The sequence below is a fragment of the Muscardinus avellanarius genome (assembly GCF_963383645.1).
Source record: "Muscardinus avellanarius genome assembly, chromosome: 10".
In the NCBI taxonomy this organism is placed as follows: Eukaryota; Metazoa; Chordata; class Mammalia; order Rodentia; family Gliridae; genus Muscardinus; species Muscardinus avellanarius.
In genome coordinates this window covers 97,643,752-97,671,172 of record NC_137796.1, presented here as the reverse complement: position 1 = coordinate 97,671,172, position 27,421 = coordinate 97,643,752, and the positions used below count along the sequence as shown (strand labels likewise).

Sequence of the window (27,421 nt, the reverse complement as noted above, 5' to 3'; positions counted from 1 at the left end):
CCTGTTAGAAGTCACTGATCCCAGCTCTCAGATTTCAGAGCGCTTCATCTGTTCCTCATTGTATGGTAAATTAAGACAGACTTAATCAAGACATTCTTTACTCACATACACTTAATTCTATGCATGCCTGTCTTCCTCATACTCTAAGTGCCTTAAGGAAAAATTCTCTGATTTATTTTTATGCCTTCTCTCAATGTCTAGTCCACTCCACCCCTGCCCGGCACATGGTGAGCACACAGCTGGCCCTCAGTGAATGTTGAGTAAGAGCGCATACGGCTGGGCACCAGGAGAGCTGGGGCCACTCTGTCCTTGGCCACAGCCAGCCGCCTCCTTTTTGGAAGGCTGTTCCATTGGTCTTACCCCTGGAGGGATGGAAGAAGAAGACATCCACCTATTTCATGAGTTTAGTCAGTGAGAGAGAGCAGTGGATGGCAAAAGGCCAGATCCCCCTCATATTAATTATTCAATTGATTAAGTAAGTTGTGGCGTGTTTTACAGCGTGGCGGTTACAAGTGAGAGCCTGAAGTCAGAGGCCCCTGATTTTGAGGTCTGCCTCTATTCTAGCTGGCTTCACAGCCTAAGAAAAAAGTTTATCTTTCTGAGCCGCTGATGTTTCCATATATGTAAAATGAGAATGATCATAACACCTGTTCATGGGATTATTATGCCAGTGAGACAAGGTGGCCCATGCACCGTGTTTAGAGCAGCAGGCAGCACCTCAGAAATCCTTTCTAGAAGTATCTCTGTCTCTGGGCCAGATACGTCCTCCCCACACAGCCTCTGAGACCCCTTCTTAATTCTGAACAATTCCGCTCGGGCCGCAGCCTGCAGGGTCCACTCGGTGAAACCAAAGCCCGGCACTTGGCCCACTCTTCCTCCTCTAAAATGCAGGTCAGCCATCACCCATAGCCCGTGGGGTGGGACCGGGAGCCAGAGCTTCACATTTCCCGGCCCAGCCAAGTCAGGATTGTAAGCCTTTTCCGGTGGCTCTCTCAGAAAAGCTGAGTTTTGACACACAGGACTGGTGAATTCAAGTCTGTGGAACCTTAGTCCCTCCTCTTTCTCCTGACTTGCTCAAGACCTGGTTGTCCCATTTGAACCATGAAAAACCACACTGATCAGATCCCCTATTTTCATTAACCCGAGAGGGTGCTTTGAGGACACCGACTAGAACCACAAACGCTGAGGACCAATGGCAGCGACTCCAGACCCAGGTGATGGCTCCTCCCTCGCCTGTGGCTTGACGACTGCCAGGCTGGTTGTGAGAAACAGGACCCAAAGCCAGAGAAGCAGCCTTATTTACTGCTTGCCCGCTGTGTGTCAGCACTGGCCAAGATACCTTCCAGGCTTCATCTCATCTCGCCCTGGGAACAACTTTCTAAACTTGATCCTCTTTGTGTGTGTGTGTGTGTGTGTGTGTGTGTGTGTGTGTGGTACTAGGGATGGAACCCAGGAACATTCCACCTTCGAGCTATACTCCCAGCCCTATTTTTTATTCTTTATTTATTTATTGGTGGTACTGGGGATGGAACCCTTCTACCTCTGGGCTACACTCCTAGACCTATTTTATATTTTTCATTTGGAAACAGGGTCTCTTAGGCCAGCGAACCTGCACGATCCTCCTATCTCCACCTCCCAAGCCACCACACCCGGCTTTATTCTTTAATTTGATACAGGGTCACACTGAGATGCAAAGGGCCTCACTAAGTAACCGAGACTGTCAGCGAATCGCAATCCTCCTGTCTCAGCCTCCCAAATGCTGAGATTACAAGCATGCGCTACCACGCCCGGCTTAAACTGGTCCTCTTTTTTATCAATCCCCTTTTACAGGAAAGGCCCAGGAATGCTGAAAAGTTGATTAGTACCTAAGATCACCCAGCTGGTGGGCAAGGGGGATTGTCCCCAGATAATCCTGGATCCTGGCTCTCATCTCTCCCAATAAATAGGAACTGCTGGCTGTCCTTTAAGTAATTTTCAGAAAAAAACTTTCTTTTTCTTTCATTCATAACTGTTTTTTGGAGAACGTATTGCTTCTTGCTTTTTGTTATAAAACCTAAACTAGTTCTAATTCTTACAAGCTATTGTTCATCTGGCTCCTGCTGACCAGTTAATTCATGTCCGCTCCCCATAACCTCCCTCTCCCTCTCCCGCATGGTGGTAGCAGGTGCAAGGTGTGGCCGGGTAGCGTGGGAATGATGATAGAGGGCCAGAGGACAGAACCCCCAGTGTGGCCCTGCCGTGGCCAGGGGGCTTCGTCCTGCTGGCTTCAGCGAGGGATTGTGGACTGTCCCACAGGTCACCTTGCCACAGTTACATTGCCTTTCCTTGTCTTCCTGTTGACCAAAGTATTCTGTGGTCTTGTTCAATGTTCTGTGCCTTGTATTAGATTGAGCAAAGAAGGAATGTAATGATTACACAATGAAACGGGTACAATGAGATTATCTTTGTTTGTAAACATGTAAAGAATTTCTTTCTGCAAGTGGGCTAAGTCACTCAAGTTTAGTTCTAATAAACATCTTTAATCCCTACTATGTGCTGAACCTGGGGACCAGGCCCTGGGACACAGGCAAAACATGGTCCTGTCCACCAAAAAACCACAGACTAGTGGTCAGGCCTTCTTTGGTAGGTGAAGAACATTGAATTTTTTCCACTGTATCTATTGTGTGTGTGTGTGTGTGTGTGTGTGTGTGTGTGTGAGAGAGAGAGAGAGAGAGAGAGAGAGAGAGAGAGAGAGAGAGAGAGAGAGAGAGGGGCGGGGGGAGGGGGGGAGAAAAAGAAAGAAATTGAACCCTGGGGCAGTCTACCTCTGAGCTGTCCCCCAGCCCTATTTCATTTTTATTTTGAAACAGGGTCTCACTAAGTTGATGAGGGCCTCTAAGTTGCTGAGACTGGCTGTGAACCTGCAATCTCCCTGTCTCAGCCTCCCAAGTTCTGGGATTACAGGCAGTGCCACCACGCCTGGCTCACTGTGTCTGTTCTTCTTTGCTCCTCTGAAACAAGAATGAAGGAAGAGAAACAGAAGCGTGAATCTGACGCTGGATTAATTTCTAGACCTTGGGACAGCGATCTTGTATGGTGTGGCCTTTATTTCAACTTATTCAGACATTATTCTTCTCATTTATACCCCTTCGGGGGGCCTGAAAATCAGCTAAAAAGGCAGTAATTAAGATTTTACGTTGAAGGTTGCATGTCTAATGTTTACCCATAAATAATTGCAAAACGAGGGAGCTGGAAACAGTTTCCAGCCCCCAGGCAGTGATAAAATGCTTTCAGAGAATCCAAGAAACTTCTGTTTGTATTAGAGATTAATGAGGCATCCTCCTGCCGACTCATGTCTCATCTTTGACATCCTACAGATGAGCTGTTGCCGAGACTAAATGAAAACAGCATAAGCTTCAGGGCGCTTGAATGGAGCATTGAGGTTCCAATTTTATAATAAATGGCCAAGGAAGATAGGAAGCGTGGGTTCTGAGAGCTGCAAACGGGCTGGTCGCTCAGCTTTAACGGTAGTCGGGCTCACTGGAGTTCAAATCCCCGCTCGACCACTGCTTCCCAGCGTGGCCCTAAATAGGCTGAGCCTCCGTTTCCCCAACTACTGCGGGGGTGCCAGAGCCGCTCCCGTTCCTGGGAGGAAGAGCGGGGCAGTTAGGAATGCTCTCAGGCACCTGCGGACTTCTGCTCCAACCCTAGGTTACATCAGGATGCTCAGTGTTTTGAATGCCACAAATATGCGAGGTAGGTGATTTACTGTTCACTCTTCATGTCCTGACCTGGAGTTTCTTCATTGCATCCCATCTCCTCTGTTTCCTCCCACAGCATGCAGTCTTGTTGTGGGTTATTTTTTTTGAAGGCGTAGATAGGTCTCTGTTTCTGTCTCGACATTTGTCAGGCCCAAGTGGAACTGCTGCTGCCCAGCGCGGCCCAGCAGCCTTGCAGTTTCTCCATTCAGCTGTTCCTCAGAGCCTGTCACTGGGAACAGACGCTTAAACTGAGTGATAACCTGCCTCCAACCAAAACCGCACAACTAGAGCATTCTTGTCTGTCCCCGCCACCAAACTTGCATCCAAATGGCTCCTAATCAGTGGGATATTTCATTTTTTATTGGGGCCATTCGAATTAGATCTTGAAATAGCATGTCTATTAGGTCCCTCAAGAATAATTGCTGATTTGAATTTCGCCTTTAAAATGTTGACTTCTGGTTATCTATGCATCATTGCTCTCCGCATTTTCTGTTTTGTTTTACACTATTGCCCCCAAAGTGCCTAGAATGTAGTAAAAAGCCAGTGTTTACTGAGTGAATGAATGAGTACGATTCCTGAAATGTCAGGACCTACTTTGAAGGTAGCCAGGGACAGGCGCAGTCTGTGGAGGCCGTGGCCTTTGTGAAGTTGGCCATGGCCCTTACACCGAAGAGCTAACTGCCTAGCTGGACCCGCAGCATCTGGATCTGCTGCCTCTAGGGGGAGGCACACGCCGGGGATGCTGCCTGGGGCTGTGGGTCCCCTAGAGCTAGAGCTGAGCACAGAGCGTGTCCCCTCAAATGAAGGGGCCTCACAGCAGTGGAAAGCCAGAGGGTTGAACGAGAGCCGGAATCCAAGAAGAGCAGTTGCTAGCACTTTCAGAGCCCTTACTTTGTGCCAGACATTGTTCTAAGCACTTTACTTATAGCAAATTATGAAATCCTCTCGACATTTGTTGGAGCCGGTACTGTTCCTGCCATCTTCTAGACATGGGCTTTACGGCACCAACGTTAACCAGGAAGGAGGTACACCGCCAGTAAGTGGCAGAGCTGAGATTCCAGCCCAGTAGTCTGGTTCTCAGTGATAAGAGTTTGACCACAGCCAGGCGTGGTGGTGCATGCCGGTAATCGCAGTACTTGGGAGGCTGAGACAGGGGGATAGCAGGTTTGAGAAGAGCCTCAGCAATGTAGTGAGAGTCTCAGCAACTTAGTGAGATCCTGTTTCAAAAACAAAAAATTAAAAAGGGCCGGGGGGTGTAGCTCAGAGGTGGAATGCCCTTGGGTTCAATCCTTGGTGCCACAAGACGGAAAAAAGAAAAACATATTTTGACCACTACCCCACGTTGCCAGTTGGTCTAACAGCTCACCAGAAGCAGAAGCCAGAGTCTGATATGAAAGATGGACTGGAGACTGGAGAGAAGAGGGGTGGGAAGCCAGGGAGCCCTTTATTTAGGTTGTCTAGTGAGCATTATGAGCTTCCAAAGAAGACCAAGGAGAAAAGAGCAGAGAGACAGCAGGAGACAGCCCGTAATTGCTCTGCTGCACAGCTTGGCCACTTACACGCAGGCTCCGTGTGTGTGTTCGTCCATTTTTGTTACTATAATGAAATACCTGAGCTCACAGTTTTGGAGACAACAGCACAGTGCCGGCTCTGGTGAGGGCCCCCTGGCTGCATCACACCACAGAGGCGTTCCTGTGGGGACCCAGGAATAAGGGAAAGAATTACACAGCAACCCAGGCTGTGGAGGGTCGGAGGACCTGGTCTTTTTATAGCAACCCTCTCAGGAGAACCAAAGCAATTCCTACTGATGGCAGCTCCCTCAATGACCGAATTATTTCCCACTTGAAGGTGGAATTACTTCCCCAAACCCCTACGTGGGGGACCAAGCTCCCAATACATGAACTATTGGGAGCACGCTCAAACTACCCAAAGCATAGCAGTGTGGTGTGGGGGTGTCCGTGTGCTTGTGCCTAGCGGATTGGATGTAGGTGTGTTTCCAAACGCAGTGAGGTGGTATATAATACATGGTCCAGTGGCTGAGATTCTGGCCTCTGGAATCAGGCAGACTCTGCGCCAACCCAGGTCTGCCCCCCAACAAGCTGTGCCAGCTTGACTGTTCTTATGTCAAAAGAATTATTCAGTTCTTTTGTATAGGCCATTTTAAATGTTTTAAACTTAGTAAAGATTAAATTATTCATTAGATATTTAAATATTTTAAATACTAAGATTGAAGTTCAGTTTACTTGAGCTGATATTTCTCCATTTCTTACATTTTTTTGTTAAATAAATTTATATTGGTGCATTATAGTCATACATCTTAATGGGATAAAAAAAAAACTTGTGGAGATATACATTCACACATCACGCAGTCAGCCCCTACCCAATCCCTAACCCTTCCCTCATACTCCCTCCTTCCCATGCTTGGTTTCCTGATTAACTTTGATATATTTGTTTTTTTTTTTTTCTTTTATATATGGTCAAGTTATTTTTGACAAGATTTCCAAGAACATTTGGTGAAGGAAATAATAATCTTTTCACTAAATATTGTTGAAAAATAATAACTACATGAAAAAGAATAAAATTGGGCCCTTGCCTAACACCATATACAAATATTAACTCAAAATAGATGAAAGACCTAAATGTAAATCTTAAGACTATAAACTTTTAGAAGAAAACCAGGGTCATAAAGCTTTACAACAATGAAATTGGCAGTGATTTCTTAGATATAATTCCAAAGGCACAGGCAACAAAAGAATAAACAAACAAACTTCATAAAAAATAGAAAAATATTGTACATCCAAAGACAATGTAAACAGAATTAAAAGTTACTGATAGAATGGGATAAAATATTTCCAAATGCTATATCTGAAGGTATATTAATATTCCAAATAGAAATCTTAAAAATTAGCAACAATAAAAGCAAACATTACAATTTAGAAATAGGTAAAAGACTAAAATAGATAATGAATTTCCAAAGATTTTTATATGACCAATAAACACATGAATATCACTCATCATTATCATAATATAACTAATCATTAAGAAAATACAAATAGAAACTATAGTGAAATACTACTTCACATTTGTTAGGATGGCTACTTAACATAAATTACCTTGCTCCAGCCCTTTACCTTGAGTTTGTTACTATCTTTACTTGTAAAGTGTGTTTCTCATAAGCAGCAGATGGATGGATTCTGGTTTTTAATCCATTTTGCCACTTTATGTCTTTTTATTGGGGAGTTGAGGCCATTTACATTCAGTGTGATTATTGAGAGATAACTTTTAATTTCTAACATTAAGATTTTATTTCTGTTTGAAATACTGTTTATTATTCTTTGCTTAGTTGTCTTCTAGATAGACAATCTTGTTCCTCTAGTTCTGGTGTGTGTTACCTATTTCTTCTTTGCAGTTAATCTCTTTGAGTAATTTCTCTAGCGCTGGTTTTGAAGACATAAATTCCTTCAGTTTCTGTTTGTCATGGAAGCTTCTTATTTCCCCATCTAATTTGATAGATAGTTGTGCTGGGTAGGAAATTTTTGGCTGCAAGTTGCTTTCTTTCAGAATTTGGAATATGTTACTCCAGGTCCTTCTGGCTTTCATGACTTGGTTTGGGAAGTCTGGAGTGATTCTAATTTGTTTGCCTCTAAATGTCACTTGGCCTTTTGTTTTTGTTGCCTTTAAGATTCTCTACTTGGCTTCTACATTGGTCATTTTGACAGTTATGTGGCATGGGGAACCTTTTCTCTGATCCTGTCTAAAGGGGGTTCTATAAGTTTCCTGGACCCATGTATTGACCTCTTGCTCTATGTTTGGAAAATTCTCTGTACTATTTCTTTGAAGAGATTATTGATCCCTTTGGTTTCACCTTCTTTTCCCTCTATTCCAATTGTTCTTAGGTTAGTTCTCTTAAAATGGGCCCATATTTCTTCAATGTCAGATTCCTGCTGCCTGATTTTTTTCTATGTTATAAATTATGTGTTCGTTTTTGCAGTGATCATCTTCCAGGAGCAAGATTCTATTCTCCATATGGTCTAATAGATTGTTTATAGTTTTAATTAAGGCCTTTACTTCAATGATTGCATCCTTTATTTCTTTTAGACTCTAAATTCTTTTAGAAAGTTCTGTATTATTTCTACAGTTATATTCCTAATTTGACCTTCTGGAGATTTCTGAATTTTTGTGTTATCTGGTTCTGATATTGTGGGCTTGTGGGCATTCATTGCTCTATTGTTGTTCCTCTTTCCCATGATTTCAGAAGTTTGTGCCTCTTCTGGGTTCTTCCCCGGGTCACCACGACTTCACTTAGGGTGCTCTGAATCTGGAGTTTGTGGTAATCTCAGCCACTGGGTTGGACTGCAAAATCTCAGACCCAGGGAGATGATCAAAGCTGCGCCATTTCTTGGGCATGCAGTGCTGGGATTTCTCCTGTAGGGGCTGCAATTTCACTTACAGTTATTGTGCACGCTGATCTGGAGCTGTCACGGGCTTGGTGAACTCGCCGCCACTGCTGGCAATATGGCGCTGCTGCTACGCCTTCAGCTGTGAGTCTGGCGTATTTCTTTTCTGGTTTTGAGCTCCTTTCTGAGTCCCTGGAAGGCGTGATGAGCTTGGCCACTGGGAGTTTTAGATGTTCTTTGTGCTGAAAGAACTGCTGAATTACACCGAAATGATCCACAGCTGCTCACTTCAGCTCCTTGATTACCTTTCCTCTCTGGAGCCTGGTGCTGTGAGGCATGATGGTGCCAGTGCGGCTCTGCAATGTGGGCTGGTTTCTTTTCTGGTCTCTGGTTGTTCTCCTAGTCTTCTTTTTCTCTGTCCCTTGTGTTTACATTTTTTATTTCCTACTGCTAGTGTTTTCTGGCTATGAAAAGTGCTGATTTTGTGGCAAAAGAGATCGAGTGTTAGCAGGACTCATAAATGCTGCTTTTCTCGGTCGCCATCTTCCTGGAAGTCCATTTCTTACATTTTGGAGGAGATTAAAGTTGGGGAAATAAACCTTAAGTGCATAATTTCCATGCATTATCTCAGCCTTAGAATTAGATCAAGGGTCTATACATGTTTTGATATGAATTTAGCAAACAAACTCAGTTTATCTAATCTTTTCTTAGGTGTTTGTTTCTAATCACATGTTGAAAAGACCAGGGTGGCTGGTTAGCTCAGTGGGTTAGAGTGTGGTGCTAATAATATCAAGGTTGCGGTTTCGATCCCTGTACAGGCCAGATGTGACCTTCCCTTTCAGAGAAGATCTAGGTGACATCTAGATATCACCGAAAGGCTGCTCTATAAGTAAAGGCAGTTGGCCTTTTAGTGTTCTGTAAGATTAGGTTGGTGGTAGCAGCATTTTATATTGTGCTAAAGAAAAAATATACTATGAAAAATAAAGAATGCATAAAATGGCCTTGTACAAATAGTTGGTAGAACTGCATCTGTGGGCCAATAATAGGTCCTGTACAGATTTTTTTTGGGGTGTTTACTGATTTATGCAGAATATGCAGAAGAAGTCAAAGGAAACTGAAAATACACAATATTATTTAAATCTAATACCCAATAAATGAAAAGTCATATGTAAACATGTAAGTTGGAGGAGAGAGATGCCTAAGAGTAGGTTTGGGGACTTTACTCATATTTATATCTGTATATATGAGAAAGAGAAAGGAACTATAGTTCCTATATCATTAATATTATATGTTATAAAGCTATGTATATAGTGATACACACACACACACACACACACACACACACACAGGGTTTTGTCCTTTTTCTTTCTTTCTCTTTTTTTTTTTTTTTTTTTTTTGTTTGCAGTGCTAAGGATTGAACCCGAGGCCTCACACTTGCCAGGCAAGTGCTCTAGCCCCGAGCCACATTCCGGCCCCTCTTCTATATCATTTACCAGTACTTTTGTGACATTTGAAATGTTATAAATAAGCACTAATTACATTTGTAATCAAGAAAAATAAGAGTTAAAAGCAAATGATGTTTTCATGCCCATGTCTGGGCCCTGCCACTCCCTCCAGGGCATCCCTCCTCCTCTTCCTTCTCACAGACCCTGAGGGAATCACCCACCGCCATCTTCTCACCATTCAGTCTCTCTTTTTTTAAATATATATATATATATATATATATATATTATGTATATATATTATATATACATATTATGTATATATATTATATATACATATTATATATATATAATATATATATACATAGCGGTACTGGGGATGGAAACAGGGTCTCACTAAGTTGCAGAGGGCCTCACTAAGTAGCTGAGGCTGGCCCTGAACCTGTGATCCTCCTGTCTCAGCCTCCCAAGTACTGGGATTACAAGCGTGTACCACCACACCTGGCTTGACATTCTGGCACCAAAATCCCCTGGCACAACTCCTCCTGTGAAGTTTACTTAATGATTCCAATACTGCCAAACTCGGTGGCCTTTTTCAGGGACAAGATGCTGGCCGCGATGACGGAGCTTTTGCCATGCTGGGAGGTGAGGTTGGCAAGGTCAGTTGAGCAGCAGCAGAGGCCAGAGAGAGCTTGGCTCCTGTTTTAAGAGCAGGAGAGTTCATTAGAGCAGTGACTCTCAGCCCCTCATCATAACCCTGCATCATTAGCCCTTCCTACTATCCAGAAACTCAATGCTCAGTAACAGAGCCTGTGCATCACTTAACCGATTGCTGTGTTGAATAATCAGCTCCCTGAAAACCTTGTGGCTTACAATGACACAAGACTTTGTTATTTTTCGTGGTCCTGTGGGCTACCTGGGTGTTTCCTCTGTTGGTCTAGCCTGGTCTTGCTCATGGGTTGTGTTCAGCTGGTGACTGGGCTGGGCCATGTGGGACCTTAGTCATGGCTGCTATAGGAGGGGACACATCTGTCTCTTTCTTCTCCCATCTGCCAGGAGGCCAGACCAGCTCCTGTATGTGGCAGGCAGTCTCGGGGTGGCTTTACAAGGGTCCAAGGCAGAGATGCAAAGCCTGACTTCTGGGGCTCCCGCAGCCCTTCCAGCACATTCCATTGGCCAAAGCGTCTCACAAGCAGGTGGAAATAGATTATCTCGGCTGGCAGACATAGCAAAGTCACATTGCCAAAGGGCATGGACCCAGGAGGCATGATTGATGAGGGACCATTATCATGATAATGTGTCACGGCTGTCTATACAATAACTTCAAAAGATATAGAGTGGTCATTTATCTTATGCTGAACTATAAGGAAAAAAATGAAATGAAAATATACATTGTTTTGGTATCAGGAATTGAACCTAGAGGCATCTTATCTTCCAACTACATCCCCAGCCCTTTTTTTTTTTAAATCTTGAAAGAACTTTTTATTTATTTATTCTATTTCTTGCTGAGTTGCTGAGGGCCTCACTGAGTTGCTAAGGCTGGCCTCCAGCCTGTGATCTCCTGTCCCAGCCTCCCATATACTGGGATTTTGGGCATGCACCACCATGCCCAGCTTGTGTTTTGCTTTTTTAGAAAACCATTTTGTAATCCATGTAAGGAAATTGTATTATGACTTTATAGTCACGCTTCTTTTCTTTTTAACAAAAGAGCATTGATTACTTCGCTCCCAAACGTGGCTCAAAGTTGCTTTTGTTTCTGGAAATCAAAGCAATCCTTCGAGGACAAGGCTTGTAAAAACTGAGAGGCCCTGCCCTGAGTGTGACCCAGGATCCCTTACAAAATAAGAGCAGTGGCTTTGTGGCCGACTTTCCTTCCCTGGCTTGAAGCTTTGTGCTCTGGGGCGTGGCCTTGTGCCAAGGGGCAGTGTGGGCCAGCTTGACTGGCCCACCCCAATATGAGGAACGTGACTATTTGGCCATAAGTTGCATTTCAGTTATTATACACGACATGAGCTAACTTTTTGCAACATAGAGAAACTACCTCCAGAGTGAGTGGCTCTAAATGACAGCCATTTATTTCGCTCACTAGTCTGCAAGTCAGCCATGTGGCTGGACTCAGCCAGGAGATTCCTTTGGCCTGGGCTGGGTTTACTCATGTCCTGTGTCCGCTCAGCTCCCAGGCTGGTCCAGGTTGGCCTGAGCTGCGATGTGTCTTCTCTGTTATGCTTGGTCTCTTGCTCTCCTTCAGATTAGCCCCATGGTTCCTATGGCAGCCAGGGAGCATTGCTAGGGTTTGAATGGGTGCCCTTAAGGCCTCTTGAGATGGAGGCTTGCAGCTGGCATAGTCCCCGTTTGCATATTATGTTGTCCATATCAAGTCACAAGGAGTTAGAAAAAGATTCCACCTCTTGATGGGAGGAGCAGTAAAGTCACACGGTGTGATGGTGCCTATCTCTAATACCAGCCCTTGGGAGGCCGAGACAGGAGGATCGCAGGTTTGAGGACAGCCTCAACCTAGTGAGACTGTTTCCAATGGGGGGGGGGGGAACCCTGGTGGTGTAGTTTGGAGGTAGAACGACCCTGGGTTCAAACCCCAGAACCACAAAAACAAGACAAAAATGAACATATATATATGAAATGTAAATGAATTTTGTGTTTAGACTTTGGCCCATCCCCAAGACATCTCCTTATGTACATGCAGGTATTCCAATATCTTTTTGTGTGTGTGTGGTACTGGTGGAGGAACCCAGGGGCCTTCTACCTCTGGGCTATACTCCCAGACCTATTTTATATTTTATTTGGAAACAGGGTCTCACTAAGTTGCTGAGAGCCTCACTCAGTAGCTGAGGCTGGCTTCGAACCTGCGCGAACCTCCTTTCTCCGCCTCCCAAGCACGGGGATTACAAGTGTGCGCCACCACGCCCGGCTGCCTCCAATATCTGAAAAAATCTCAAACCCTAAGTATTTCTGGTCTCAAGCATTTTGAACAAGGGTTACACAACCTGTAGCCCCTTAAAAATGATGTATATTAGGAAAGAAATCAAAGCATTAGAAATCATGGCAAAGCCAGGCACACGAGCACCAGGGGTATGTACCCGTACTCCTAGTACGTGGAGGCTGAGACAGGAGGATTACAGGTTCAGGATCAGCCTGGGCAACTAGTGAGACTGTTTCAAAATAAAAAACAAGAAGTAATAAAAAAAAATTAGGCTGAGGGTATAGCTCAAGGGTAGAACACCACTGAGTTTAATCCCCAGTTCCGCAACAAACAAACAAAAAGAAAGAAAAAGAAAAGGAGAGCTGGGCACGGTGCCACACGCTAGTAATCCCAGCACTTGGGAGACTGAGACAGGAGGATCCTGCTTCACGAACAGCCTCAGCTACTTAGTGAGGCCTTCTGTAACTTAGTGAGACCTTGTTTCAAAATAAAGAATAAAAAATAATGAGGTTGGGGATGTAGTTTGGAGGTAGACTGCCTTGGGGTTTCATCCCTAGTAGGGCAAAAATAAAAATAAAAAAATAAAGATTAATGGCAAGCTTGGAACCTGAGGATATACTCCGATGACATCTAAATTTTCCTTAACTCATCCTTCAAATAACTACATATTTTGACTAGGCACTACGTATTAGTCCCGGACATTTTATGTGTTAGGAGACTGAGGTACAGAAAGGGTAAATGCTTTGCCCAAAGTCATTTTCCAGTAAATAGAAGAATCAGAATTTAAGCCCAGATCATCTGACTCTAGAATCAGCTCACTGAATCCTGTGCACAGGGCCTCGGGAGCTGGAATCACAGCCATGACCACAAGTGCCCCTAAACCCAACGGCAGCACCAACAGCTCCGCAAGTGCCCCAGACCTCTCCGGAGATCATATGTCTAAAGTTTAAAAATAACATGGAAGTGGAATTCAGCAGATTTTTGGGTTAAGCGTGTCTTAAATGATTGACTCTCTTAGTTGTTTCTAGAACTGTATTTCTTCTATTTTTTTAGGAACAACAACAACAAAAAAAACCCAAGACAAAAATTAGCCCCAGGTCCAAATGATATTTCGACTATTGACCCCTAAAATAATGAAGGGTTATTCAGGAAACAGAGGGAAAAGAGAGCTTTCTTAAAATCAAATTTCTGTGTCAAAAGTGGATTGTTTTATGGTTCCACATGAAAGACCGTCTGTCAGTTAGACAGATGTCTTGAAGCAGAGGTCTGCACATGACAGTCCATGGAGCCGGCTACATGCTCTTATAAATGAAATTTCATTGGAACAGTCACACCCATTTCTCTAGTCTGTGACAGGTCTTACACTACCATGACAGAGTTGGATACTTGTGTCCCAAGCCAGGTATTTACTATCTGGCCCTTTAAGGAAGTATTTGTTGGCCCTGTGTTAAAGGCCTGGATTGGTCTAGATTTGAAGTCGAAGCTGTTGCGTGAGAGGCAGTGCGATGGCAGTTTAGTGAGGTCGTAGGCTCTGGGGCCCAGCGCCGCCTCCTCCATGTATGGCCTTGGTCCTTGACCTGAGCACTGTGACCTTGTAACCTTAACCTCCTCCATGTATGGCCTTGGTCCTTGACCTGAGCACTGTGACCTTGTAACCTTAACCTCCTCCATGTATGGCCTTGGTCCTTGACCTGAGCACTGTGACCTTGTAACCTTAACCTCCTCCATGTATGGCCTTGGTCCTTGACCTGAGCACTGTGACCTTGTAACCTTAACCTTCCTACAGCTCAGGGTTTTTTTTTTTTCTTGTAAAATGGAAATAATAATAGCAATTGCTTCTTATAAGGGAGTCTATGAGAATTCAATACAAGAATGCATTGCATTTTCTCAGTTTGAGCCAGGTGTGGTGGCACACGCTTGTAATCCCAGGATTTGGGAGACTAAGACAGGAGGATCACAGATTCGCGGCCAGCCTCAGCTCCTTAGTGAGGCTCTCTGCGACTCAGTGAGACCCTGTTTCCAGATAAAAAAATAAAATAAGGCTGGGGGTGTGGCTCGGAGGTAGAATGCCTCTGGGCTCCATCCCAAGTACCACAAATAGAAAGAAGGAAGGAAGGAAGGAGGGAAGGTAGGAAGAAGGAGGAAGGGAGGGCAAGCCCTCAGCTCAGCGCAAGGGATGGCTGCATTGAAATAAAGCAATAAAGTAAGAACAAAACTAAGTTGGAAAAAACCTCACTGGACCTGAAATGGAAACTGAAAATGGCAGGGCATGTAAAGAAGAGGCGGGCCACGAGAAGTTTCAGAAACACAGAGGGTTGGCCCGCAGGCTGGGATCCCCCTCCACCTCGAGCAGCTCTGGAAAGACTCTGCCAGCTTCATTAGCCTCGACTTTCTCTTCTGTTGAATGGGGAGGGTGTCTGCTGTAGTGTCCGCCTTGCCAGGGCTGGTGGGAAAACTGGACACGTGTAAGCAGTTACCAGCACTGTTAAAAATTGTGCTTGCAGGAGAGAGGCAAACCTCCACAAGTGTAGATACATGAAAAGATGTTCTTCATCACTGGCCATCAGGGAGATGCAAATCAAAACTACACTGAGATTCCATCTAACCCCAGTGAGAGTAGCAAGCATAAAGAAATCAAACAACAACAAATGCTGGCGAGGATGTGGGGAAAGAGGAACTCTTTTACACTGTTGGTGGGAGTGCAAACTAGTTCAGCCACTATGGAGATCGGTGTGGAGATTCCTAAGAAAGGTGGGAATAGATCCACCATATGATCCAGCTATACCACTCCTGGGTATCTTTCCAAAGGGGTTGAATTCAGAGAAATACAGCAACATATGCATACCTATGTTCATAGCAGCACAATTTGTAATAGCCAAAATATGGATCCAACCCAGATCACCATCAACAGATGAATGGATAGCAAAACTGTGGGAAATACACACAATGGAATTCTATTCAGCCATAAAGAAGAACAAAATTATATCATTTGCAAGAAGATGGAAAGCCCTGGAAAGCATCATGTTAAGTGAGATCAGCCAAGCACAGAAGGAGAAGATACACATGTTTCCTCTAATATGCCCAAACTAGAAAACACAAAGGATACCAGTAGGACCCCAGATATTAGAGGGGAAATACTAGCTAAGTTTTAATGGAAAGATAGGAGAGGAGAAAGGCCGATCTTGATTAAGGAGCATCTTCACCTGAACATGTGTAAAATTATGAATAAGACATGGTTAACCTGGCCAACCATTGGTGGGGGGGGGAGAGAAAATGGGGGCGGGTGGGAGAGGGCACCAAATATAGTGTAAATGTATACTATTTATGTTCAATAAAAAAAATTGTTAAAAAAAAAAAAAACCTCCACAAGTGAAAAGCCAGAGGGAAGAGGCGTGGATCCACGTTGGGAAACACAGTATATTCCATTGCAGGCAGGCATAGTGGAGTAGGTCAGCACAGGCATGCACCTGGAGCCTCTGCCAGAGACTTCTCTCTTCCACCCTGTCCTAAAGCCTATGCCCATGGATGCTCCAGACCCTGCATCTGCTGGGGCCTGTCTCTTGGTTTACAAATAAGTTTGAGCCCGAAAAAGAGTTTTGGTATGGAGGCATGCCTCCTCTTTACAAAGTCTGCGTTGATATTGACTATCCTGATCTTCCTAATACAGTGATAGCCCTCTTTCCTGGCCAGAGCCTACATGGGTTAGAAAGAAGATGGAAGCGCCAGGCGTGGTGGGCACGCTTGTAATCCCCGTGCTTGGGAGGCGGAGACAGGAGGATCGCGCTGGTTCGAAGCCAAGCCTCGCTGGCTTAAGAGACCCCGTTTCCAAAAAGAAAAAGAAAATAGGTGGAGCTGGGCGTGGTGGCGCACGCTTGTAATCCCAGCATTCGAGAGGCTGAGACCTGGAGGATCACGGTTCGCGGACAGCCTCAGCTACTTAGTGAGGCCCTCTGCAACTCAGTGAGACCCGGTTTCAACTCAGTGAGACCCGGTTTCAAAAAATAAAGAATAAAATTAGGGCAGGGGCTGTAGCTCGGAGGTCAAATGCCCCTGGGTTCCATCCCCAGACCAACAAAAAAAAGAAAAGAAAAAAAAAAGGAAGTAGGTCTGGGAGTGTAGCCCAGAGAAGGGCTTCCAGGAACCCCAGTACCACCAAAAAAAAAAAGAAAGAAGTTTGAAAGGCAGAAAATCACTGTGTAGTTGTTAAAAATGAAACTTCAGCATTCTCTTAGATGGAAAGTTGGTTAAAAGGTCCCGATGCCATTCCTGTGGTACCACGAACTGGTTTGTATTCCACCGAAACAAATTAAGTGTAAGACATGTAAATGTCATTATCAAGATTAAACATTACAGTTGGGCTGATGTTCTTAAGTGGTCCCTTGACAGCCAGCCATGCCTTAATTAGAACACGAGAGATCAGAACTTAATTAGAACTTAATTGAGCTGCTCTGTCAAACAGAGCTGGCTTATGGCTGCATGGTCAACTTGGAAGTTCTTTTCCATGCATCTGAAAATATTTGGAGTATTCAGAGTAAAGCTAACAGGTTTTTTTTTTTTTTTTTTTTTTTGCTGTAATCAGTTTTCAATAAAAGGCTCATTTTTATGTTGTTAACAATAAAAATAGTGCAAACGCAGATGAGTTTGTTTCCGCTAGATGTACTTAGGCATGCAGAGATAAGATTTTCATATTCATTGGAGTTAATGCTTTGAAGGCAGGTCCTACAAGTGACAGAAAACCCCATTCAAACCTATTTAAGTAGAAAAGAAATGAAAAAGTAGACAAGGGACCCATCAAGCTGTCAGTGCAGCTTGATCTGGGGGCCCCGACGACATCTTCATGAGGTGGTTCCTCTCCATCTCTTGATTCTGTTTCCTTCAGCCTGGCTCTGCCCTCCAATGGCCCCTCCCTGCGTGGCACCAGCCTGTGTCCTGTAAGACTGAAGGGGACTGAGAGAGAAAGTCTCCCCCGGGCTTCTCCCTAATTGAACCAACTCAGCTCAGCCGTCCACTTTGGATTAAGTGCTTGGAATGAGGGGGATTTAATAACAGGTAGGCAAGGGAGGGAGCCCCGTCCAAGACACACAGCTGCAGAGCTGGGGAAGACTGGATCCTCCCAAAGAGGTCAGGGTGCTGTTAGCAAAAGAAGATAGAAGGAAGCCGAGCATGGTAGTGCAGGCTTGTAATCCTAGCATCCGGGAGGCTGAGACCAGAGAGTCATGGTTCGCAGACAGCCTCAGCTACTTAGTGAGGTCCTTTGCAACTCAGTGAGACCTGGTTTCAAAAATAAAAAAGAACAAAAAATAGGGCTGGGGGTGTCGCTCAGAGGTAGAATGCCCCTGGGTTCCATTCCCAGTACCACAAAAGGTAGAAGAGGGCCAGGCATGGTGGTACATGCTTCTAATCCCAGCATTTGGGAGGCTGAGACAGGAGGATCGCGGTTCAAGGACAGCCTCAGCTACTACTTAGTGAGGCCTTTTGCAACTCAGTGAGACCCTGTTTCAAAATAAAGAATAAAAATAAGTTTGGGGGGTGTGGCTTGGAGATAGAATGCCCTGAGCTCCATTCCCAGTAGGAAAGGAAGGAAGGAAAAGAAGGAAAAAAGGAAGGAAGAGAAAGAAAGAAAAAGGGATACTGGGCAGCTATCTATTATGCTGTAACTTGCGGAACACTAGCTTAAGTAATAAAGGGCATTATTGGCTCCGGGAAGTAGAGAGGAAATTGGCTTGATTCAGGGCTCAGTTTGGGGCCCAGCGCCCTCCTTCCTCCCTGCCTGGCCTTTGCAGACTTTGCTTTCTCCCTAGGCTGGCTTCCCTCAGAGTGGCAAAACAGCTCTGACCACCGATCCACCTTCTGCATCAACCCACAGGAGAGAATGGGCAAGCTCAGAGGAAAGCTAAGGAAATGCCTTCCCGAGTCCTAGCACGTCTCCTATCACTCTGAAATGGCTCACGGGCTCATCCTGATTCAGTGAATCCTCTGGCCAGGATGTTGGACCAGGATGTTGGGCTTGAGGCAGAGGGCATTGGAGCTGGGCTAATTTCTGCACCCACAGATCGGCATGGCGTGGGTATGCTGGACATTGAATTAACCACAGTGGGGCCACATCTGACTCGTTTCTTTATCTCTAGAGGTTAGCCCAGAGCCCGGCACATAGTAGGTGTTCAGTAAATATTAGCTGGATAGCGTCAAACTGCAAGAGTCAACCTTGCTTAATTTGGAAAGGAGTTATGTATGTGAGTAAAATAACAGCTGAAAATAAATTATATCTCAGCTTTAAAAATGGATTAAAGCCGGGCGTGGTGGCGCATGCTTGTAATCCCTGCACTTGGGAGGTGGAGACAGGAGGATCGACCCCGTTTCCAAATAAAAATATAAAATAGGTCTGGGAGTGTAACCCGGAGGTAGAAGGGTTTCTAGGAACTCCAGTACCACCAAAAATAAAAAAAAATAAAATAAAAAATGGATTTAATGTGGAGCCTGGACAGAGGGAATAAGACCACCGCATTTCCCGGCCCGCCCCAGCCCGGGCACACCTTCCCTCTTGGCTTTACCCCTGTGAAGAATACTGTAGACAATAGCTGGTATCAGGAACCTATTTATAACTCCTGACAAGCCCTTTGATGACGTCATGACACTAAAATTTGCTATGAATAATTGAGTAAAACAATCCCTTCTCTCTCTTTTTATGTTCCTTCCCATCTCATAATCATTTATTATAGTTGTTTTCCTTTTTTTAATCAAATACCTGAATGTCTTATTAAAAGTACAAGGGCTCTGGTCAGTGAAGAAAGAAACTTCATTTCCTGCCCTTGACCAATTGGGGAAATTAGAAATACCATCAACTGTTTGGCAAAAAAATTTTTTTCTAAAGAGTGGAAAAATAGATTCTAGCAGGAAAGGTGTGGTAGAATTATTTCAGCATTATTTTTGATCAAGAACACTTTTAGAAATGACTGTGTGGCCTGGGCTGGAAGTCTTTGTCAATATTTTGTGTTCTTAGTGCATTTTTCAACTTATCTCGAGACATATTATTTTTCTCTAATGAAATTCAACACAGTGAAAAAATGTGGAGGCCTATTTGAAGCTTGCTGTGAGAAGTATTTTGGCATTGGTAATAATCCAAGAATTTGCTTATTTTTTTGGCATTGGTAAGAGTCCAAGTGTTTGCTTATTTCTAGAACATGTCATGTTTAAGAATTCTTGGGGCCCTGAACTGGCTCTTTGTCTCCGCTCTGCCTGTGTCCCCACCCCTGGCCACAAGCAACAGAACTAGGGATGTGTTAGGCCCTTGGGAAGCCACTAGGGTCAGGCTAGCAAGTAGTTCTGAAATGGTCTGGTCCAATTGCTTGGCCCAGCAGAGACACTCTGTCCTGGGTGGTAGCTAACCAGCCCAATCAGATTCTCCCTTTGGGAGGTGAGATGTCGGAACACAGAGAGAAATTGAGGCCAACCACAATATGGGTAGAAGGAGAGGGATACCCAGGTACGAGGAGAAAGCTTTAAAAGCCACAACTTAGCTGCATGGTGGCGTATGCTTGTAGTCCCAGTACTTGGGAAGCAGAGATAGGAGGATCGCAGGTTGGTGGCCAGCCTCAGGTACTTAGTGAGGCCCTCCCTCTGCCACTCAGTGAGACCCTGTTTCAAAATAAAGAATAAAAATAGGGCTGGGGGTATGGTGTGGAAGTAGAATGCCCCTGGGTTCAATCCCCAGTACAGCAAGAAATAAATAAATAAAAGCCACACCTTAGCTGGGTGTGGTGGCAGTACCCCAAATAATAAAAAATAAATAAGTGAAATAAAATAAAATAAAAATCACACCTTACAGATCTTTAAAGCAGTAAGGAGGAGAGGGAACCAGTTGTGGAATAACAGCAGAAATAGGAACAGCAAGTAGAGAAAGAAGCCACGGCCAGGAGCTGAGCGCCATGGAGGGTCAGAGCCACAGTGCTGTTGAGGACCGAGCCTCTCCTGGGCCCTTGGAGGACCAGCCAGGGCGTTCTTCTGGTCCTTACACCCCTGCTCCCTTCACAGGAGAATGTATCACTGTCCACACATACCTGGGGCCTCTAAGGAAGGCACGCTGCGTGGCTGCTTTAGATGGTGGAGTGAATGGACACCGGCTATTTGCTCTGTTCTGTCCATCCTGTTAACGGACACATTTCATGTGGCAGCTGCTCTGGAGACAGAACAGGCCGTTGATGGTATAAGCTAAGATCCAGCAAAATCTAGCCTAATCAGACTTAAAAATCCAGCAACTGAGGTCTGAATGTTTGTTGTTCCCTAGTCACCAACGTGGCATTTGGAGGTGGGGATCTTTGGGACGTGATTATTTAGACCCTGAGGTTGGAGCCGTCATGGATGGGTTCAGTGTTCTCATAAAGGGGCCAAGGGCTAGATGTGGTGGCGCACGCCTGTAATCCCTGCACTTGGGAGGCTGAGACAGGAGGATCGCACAGGTTCAAAGCCAGCCTCAGATACTTATTGAGGCTCTCAGCAACTTACTGAGACCCTGTTTCCAAATAAAAAAAAAATATAAAAATAGGTCTGGGAGTGTAGCCCAGAGGTAGAAAGCCCCTGAGTTCCACCCCTAGTACCACCAATAAATAAATAAATAAGTAAATAAGTAAATAAATAAATAAATAAAGGGGCCAAGGGAGGCCGTTTGTCCTGTCTCCAAGTGAGGGTGCAGCGAGGAGTCCCATCTACGAGGAATGGGCCCTCACTAGACACCAAGTCAGCCAGCACCTCCATCTTGGACTTCGCAGCCCTCAGCACTGGGGGAAATAAAAGTTTGTTGTTTATGAGCCTCCTAGGCTGTGTTAGTTTTGTTATAGGCAATGTGAACATACTAAGACATAGGGTAACCCCAACATTTTTTTATCCTTGCAAACCCAGAGTCTCAACCAAAATGTTTCCATGCCAGCCACATGTAAATCCACGAAACATGTAGCATGAGCTTTTGACTTTTATTTGATAAAGATTCCAGTGCTTTCAAACGCTGCTTGTTTCTCTCCTTACCCTTTAGCCCTCCCGTCTATCTCCTGTGCGTGTGTCAAACCACAAATGGGTACAAAATACTGCTCAGATGGAACCACTCGAAATTTCTGCCTCTTCTGTCTTTGAGGTTTGGGTCTTTAATGATGATGCGCTCCCTCACCCCCTTTATTTTACTTTTTTCAAACACATAGAACTGGAAGCATTCCAGAGTAAATACCTGCATCTTTCCCCTGAGATTTTACAGTGACCCAGCTTGCTTTGCTTCCTTACCTATCTGCTCAGCACCCCATCAGTCCACCCTCATCCACCCCGTGGGCTGTGCTCTGTACCCACCAGTCCACCCTCATCCACCCTGTGGGCTGTGCTCTGCACCCCACCAGTCTACCCTCATACACCCCGTGGGCTGTGCTCTGCACCCCATCAGTCCATCCCTCATCCACCCCTGTGGGCTGTGCTCTGCACCCACCAGTCCATCCTCATCCACCCATGTGGGCTGTGCCTGCACCCCATCAGTCCATCCTCATCTACCCCTGTGGACTGTGCTCTGCACCAATCAGTCCATCCTCATCCACCCCTGTGGGCTGTGTTCTGCACCCACCAGTCCATCCTCATCCACCCCGTGGGCTGTGCTCAGCACCCATCAGTCCATCCTCATCCACCCCGAGGGCTGTGCTCTGCACCCACCAGTCCATCCTCATCCACCCCGTGGGCTGTGCTCTGCTGCATTTGTAAGTAACTTGCAGCCTCACGATGACATAATAATGTCTTATCTCTCGACACTGTCCTTTGAAACTGGAGATTTTTTTAAAATAGAGATTGTGTAACCTTGAGGTTGCCCTTTTCCTCCGCTGGCCCACACTTGCACACTTATACAACTCTTAGCTATCCAGAATTCGTGTATTTGCCCGCATTCCATAGCCCTGGGTGTCCACTCTCTCTTCATCTTGCTCTTTCATTTCTGCTTCCTCTCTTATCTCTTCACTTGCCACAACTTTTCACTTGCTTTCCCTCCTGCTTCAGCTCCTAGCAGATAATTTTAAAACCAAACAGCAACTGAACAATACCCGCACTGTTCTGCGTGTCTGGGTATTCATAGCACGTCGACGCTTGCCCCGAACAGAAGGAAAACACAATTTCTTCTATTTTATTTCTTTGCATCAAAAGTGATTAACTCTGTCTGCATGACCTTCATACATCAGACCATTTGGCTATTTTAAAAGTCTGTTTAATAGAGTAAGTCAGGCTGCATTCCCTCCATAGAAGAAATCTTTACCACTAAATGGTGTGGTAAATGCCAAAGGAACAGTACATCTTTTGTGGGACAAGAAAGAGGCTCTGCCAACCTACAATTGCTGGATTGTTTAAATTATTGGGCAGCAATTCGTGCTAGTTACATATTTGCATTGTTGTACAAGCATTTTCTCATTTTGGTTATGGATGGCTTTTTGAAGGGAATCCTGCGCTCTCGGTGCATGCTTTAAAGACTCTGTTATATGATCCAGTACCTTTCATTTTATTAGCCTGGCCGGCAGTGTTTCAATTTTTTTCATAAAAGCCTATCAGCATGGATGTAAAAGACTGCCAATAACCTCCAGTAGCTCCAGCACCACTATATTTTATTTACCAGCAGCTGTAATAAAACTTTCTATAAAAAAAAAAAACAAGCCTTCAGGAGGACTTTCCTTCTTGGTGAGCACCAGGTTCATGACTATCTTCTCCAGTTTATCCGGGATTATAAAGCTGAGTATATATTTTCCAGTGAAGGAAGGGAGAAAAGGGGAAACATTTTCATAATAAAACATTCACTTTAAGTGAAGATAAACTGTCCATAATTATACTAGCAGTTCCTAATTTCAGATGCCTGAGTCCTTGTTCACGAGTTCTTTCTTGCTTTGCTGAATGACAGTTGAATGGTGAATTAATCCATTCATTTTTTCAACACTCACTGATCACCTGCTCCATGTAAGGCTCTCAGTTAAGCACTGGTGATAAAAGGGAAGAGAAAGACGATGCCCTGTCCTCACAGAGTTTCTGATCCAGTAAGGGAGGAAGACATGTGGCCTGAGGTGCTCTGGCAGAAGGGTAGACAGAGAACTGGGGAGCCCTACCCTAGAAGGAAGGCTCTGATCTCACCATGGATGGACCCATTGATGGGCAGAGAATTTGAATGGGCTCACTGGGTGGTATCTGGCAGGTAAGGTCGTGACTAGAGGAGGTATGACTGGGGCGTGGCCTTGGGACTACTCCTGTCTCAGCCCCCTCTCCCTCCTCCCTCTCTCTGCTTCTTGGATATCTGGGCCACCGTGCCCTGCCACCCTGTTTCTGCCTGGAGCTGGCCAGCCATGGACTGAACCTTTGAAACCATGAGCCCAAACCGTTTCCTTCTCTCAGTTGTTCTTGTCAGGGATTTGGTCGCAGCAATGGAAAAAAGCTGTCTAAAACACAAAACAATTCCAAAAGCTTGTGATACGCCTCCTACTAAGTCCAGTGTCTTTTATTAATGCCAACTGTCAACAAATACACTTCTCCAAAGATGACCGGAGAAAGCAATGTCTTGAGAATTCTCGGTGTTGCCCGACTCACTACTGCTCCTTGACGCGCTTGTCAATCTCAGTGGACTCGTGCATGTTTCATCTGTGCTTAATCAACTAACCTCTCTTCCTCTACCCTGCTTGGACAAGTGGGCAAAGCAGGAATGTAACTGAATTACCTTTTCTCTCTTCTCTCTTCAGAGGAAAAGGACCAGGTTCATTGCCTGTGACTTCCTTACCGAGTGGCTGTACAAGTAAGTTGCTCGTGTCTTTGAATATTCAGTGGCCCTAGAGACTGAATCGTGTGTATCTGCAAGAAGAAGAGCGGCAGTTGACTTGCACTCTTGATTATTGTTTTCTTGCCAATCAAATCCATGACTTCGTGACCAGCCAAAACCCGAAGAGGACTGGGGAGCCGTTCGTGGAATTCTTCTCCGTTCCATTTGTGGAGAAATGGCTAAAGGACCAGTAAGTTTGAATTGATTATCTCTGATTTTAAACTAGCTTTGATGACAGTTCCCTCCTTTTCTAAGAGAGCCACCTCATGCCGTTTACACTTGTAGGGTTTTTTTTTTTATTGGTACATTGTAGTCATACATCTTAATGGGGTACAAGATGGTAGAGGCTGCATGCACACGTCACTCATTTAGCCCTTCCCCAGTTCCCTCCCATTCTCTCCCCCTCCCTCCTTCTTTTGTTTGGCTTAGTGACTGACTGATATGTTTATGAATGTACTTCATGCACAATAGGGAATTTCTTCTTCCCCCCTGCCTGTCCCCCTCAGTTAGGTCACTTTATTTACTCATCTATGGTTTCTCCTTCTTCGTCTAGAGTTCCTCCACTTTTTTCTCCCTAGCTTTTGCACACTAGGGAGAGCATCTGATTTTTGATTAATCTCACTTAGCATAATGTCCTCCAGTTCCATTCATTTCCCCGTAAATGACGTAATTTTGTTCTTTTTTTATGGCTGAGTAAAATTCCATTGTGTACATGTCCCATAGTTTTGTAATCCATTCATCTGTTGATGGACATCTTGGCTGTTTCCATAGTTTGGAATTGTGAATTGTGTGGCTGTGAACATAGGTATGCATGCATTACTTTGGTAGTTTGGTTTCCATTCTTTTGGGTAGATACCTAGAAGTTGTATTGCCGGATCATATGGTAAGTTCATTCCTATTCTTCTGTGGATCCTCTATACTGTTTTCCAAAATGGTTACACTAGTTTGAAATTCCACCAACAATGTATTAAAATTCCGACTTCTCCACATCCTCGCCAGAATTTGTTGTTGTTTGTGTTTAAATTGCCGTTCTAATTGGAATTAGGTGAAATCTCAGGGTAGTTTTGATTTGCATTTCTCTGCTAATGATGTTGAACTTTTTTTATATGTTCATTGGCCATTTGAATTTCTTCTTTTGTGAAGTATCTATTTCACTTGCCTACATTTGTAGATTTTATCTTGGTTATTTTTAGCCCAGGCTAAGCTTGCCCTATCCATGCAGTGATTTCATTCCAGAAACACTTCAGAAATAAAAGAGAAAGCAAATCCTTATCCTAAATCATTTATTTCTCTATTCTTTCCCTCTCTGTTCTTTCTCCATTTCCCATTTCTTCATTTTCCCATTCTTTCTTATCTCATCTTGAAATGAGGTCTCACCACTTTGCTCAGGCTGGTTTTGAACTCATGGACTGAATTTACCCTGCCTCAGCCGTTTTTCCATTCTCTGGGAAGGTCATTTTGTCTCAGAAAATATGATTAAGCTTTTATAACTATTAAATTTTAGTTATATTCATTAATTATAAAGTTAAAACTCTCAGCTCTTCTTTTATTTTTATATCATCATTATTAATAATAATTTGTGACATTGGGTATTGAATTCTGGGACATTCTACCTTCAGGTTACACTCCCAGCCCTATTTTATTTTTATTTGGAAACAGAGTCTCGTAAGGTTCACTACTTGCTAACATTGTCCTCGAACCTGTGATCCTCCTGTCTCAGCCTCCCAAGTACTAGGAATATAAGTGTGCACCGCCGCACCTGGCTCAAGTTAAGACTCTCTTTGGAAGCCAGGTATGGTGGCACACACTTGTAATCCCAGCATTTGGGAGGCCGAGACAAGAGGATCGTGGTTCACAGACAGCCTCAGCTACTACTTAGTGAGGCCCTTTGCAACTCAGTGAGACCTTGTTTCAAAATAAAGAATAAGCCAGGCGTGGTGGCACACGCTTGTAATCCCCGCGCTTGGGAGGCTGAGACAGGAGGATCGCGCAGGTTCGAAGCCAGCCACGCGCGCTGGCTTAGGAGACCCTGTTTCCAAATAAAAAAATGTAAAAAGAGGTCTGTGAGTGTAGCCCAGAAGTAGAAGGGCTTCCAGGAACCCCAGTACCACCAAAAAAAAAAATAAATAAATAAATAAAAAATAAAGAATAAAAAATTACAGCTGGGGATGTTGCTCGGAGATAGAATGCCTCTGGGTTCCATCCCCAGTACTGCTAACAAACAAACAAACAAACAAACACCATAAAAATCTCTCTTTGGCCATTCTACTCTAGCTCTCCTGTCCTGACTGAGATGATCAGTCCTGTAGTGCATCCTCTCAGAGCGCTTAAACTTAATTGCTTAACTAGGTAGCATTAGTTCATATTATATAAAATTAGTAGTAGAGTTTGGTGGAAAGGATTTTTCATCCGTGATGAATAGCGACAATGATGATACCAGCTATCACTTACTGATACCACTTTTCTCCACGCTTAATACCAATGAATAAATTTGATTCCCCTGCAGCTTGCCTCTATTTGACTGAAATACGTAACTTTGGAGATGTAACCATTTGATCCAGTTACATCTAATCCATGCCTCCTGGTGGCTTAATATAGGATGTTTCACTTCTAGATCTGTGTACTTTATTCATACAAGAGACATTGATTGAATATACAGAGAGGCAGACAGCACCCTTGTGGAGGAGACAGGGCAGCGAGCAAAGCAGCTCAACCCAGCCTTCATGGATCCAGATTGCAGGTGGGGGAGACAGCAACCCAGCGCACGGTGCCAAGACAAATGAAACAGGAAGAATATGGAGCATAGAGGGCGTTAGTTCTATATAGGGCGGTCAGGAAAGAGCTCACTCGAGGATGGCGTTCGTAGTATACGAATTTAAGCCTGTGGGTAGAGCCAGGCATGGTGGTGCACACTGTAATCCTGGTACTTGGGAGACTGAGACAGGAGGATCGTGGTCAAGGCTCTTGTCAGCAAGGTAGCAAGACCCTCAGCAACCTCACAAGACCCAGTTTCAAAAGAAAAAAGAAAAAGGCTGAGGTGGGAGGGGCGTGTATCTCAGAGGTAGAATGCCCCTGGGTTTAATCACCAGTACAAAAAA

General features: G+C 44.5%; 1 protein-coding gene across 1 annotated transcript in view; it reads left to right on the top strand.

Annotated features, from left to right (window-relative positions):
- The window catches only part of IQCK (IQ motif containing K), a gene marked incomplete at both ends in the record, with an annotated part of 104,235 nt that overhangs the window by 16,751 nt on the left and 60,063 nt on the right, over positions 1-27,421 (top strand). Inside the window, 2 exons of the mRNA XM_080703937.1 lie at positions 24,247-24,299; positions 24,436-24,513. Of these exons, the coding sequence (XP_080560063.1) occupies positions 24,247-24,299; positions 24,436-24,513 (131 nt within the window). The remainder of the gene's footprint in view (positions 1-24,246; positions 24,300-24,435; positions 24,514-27,421) is intronic.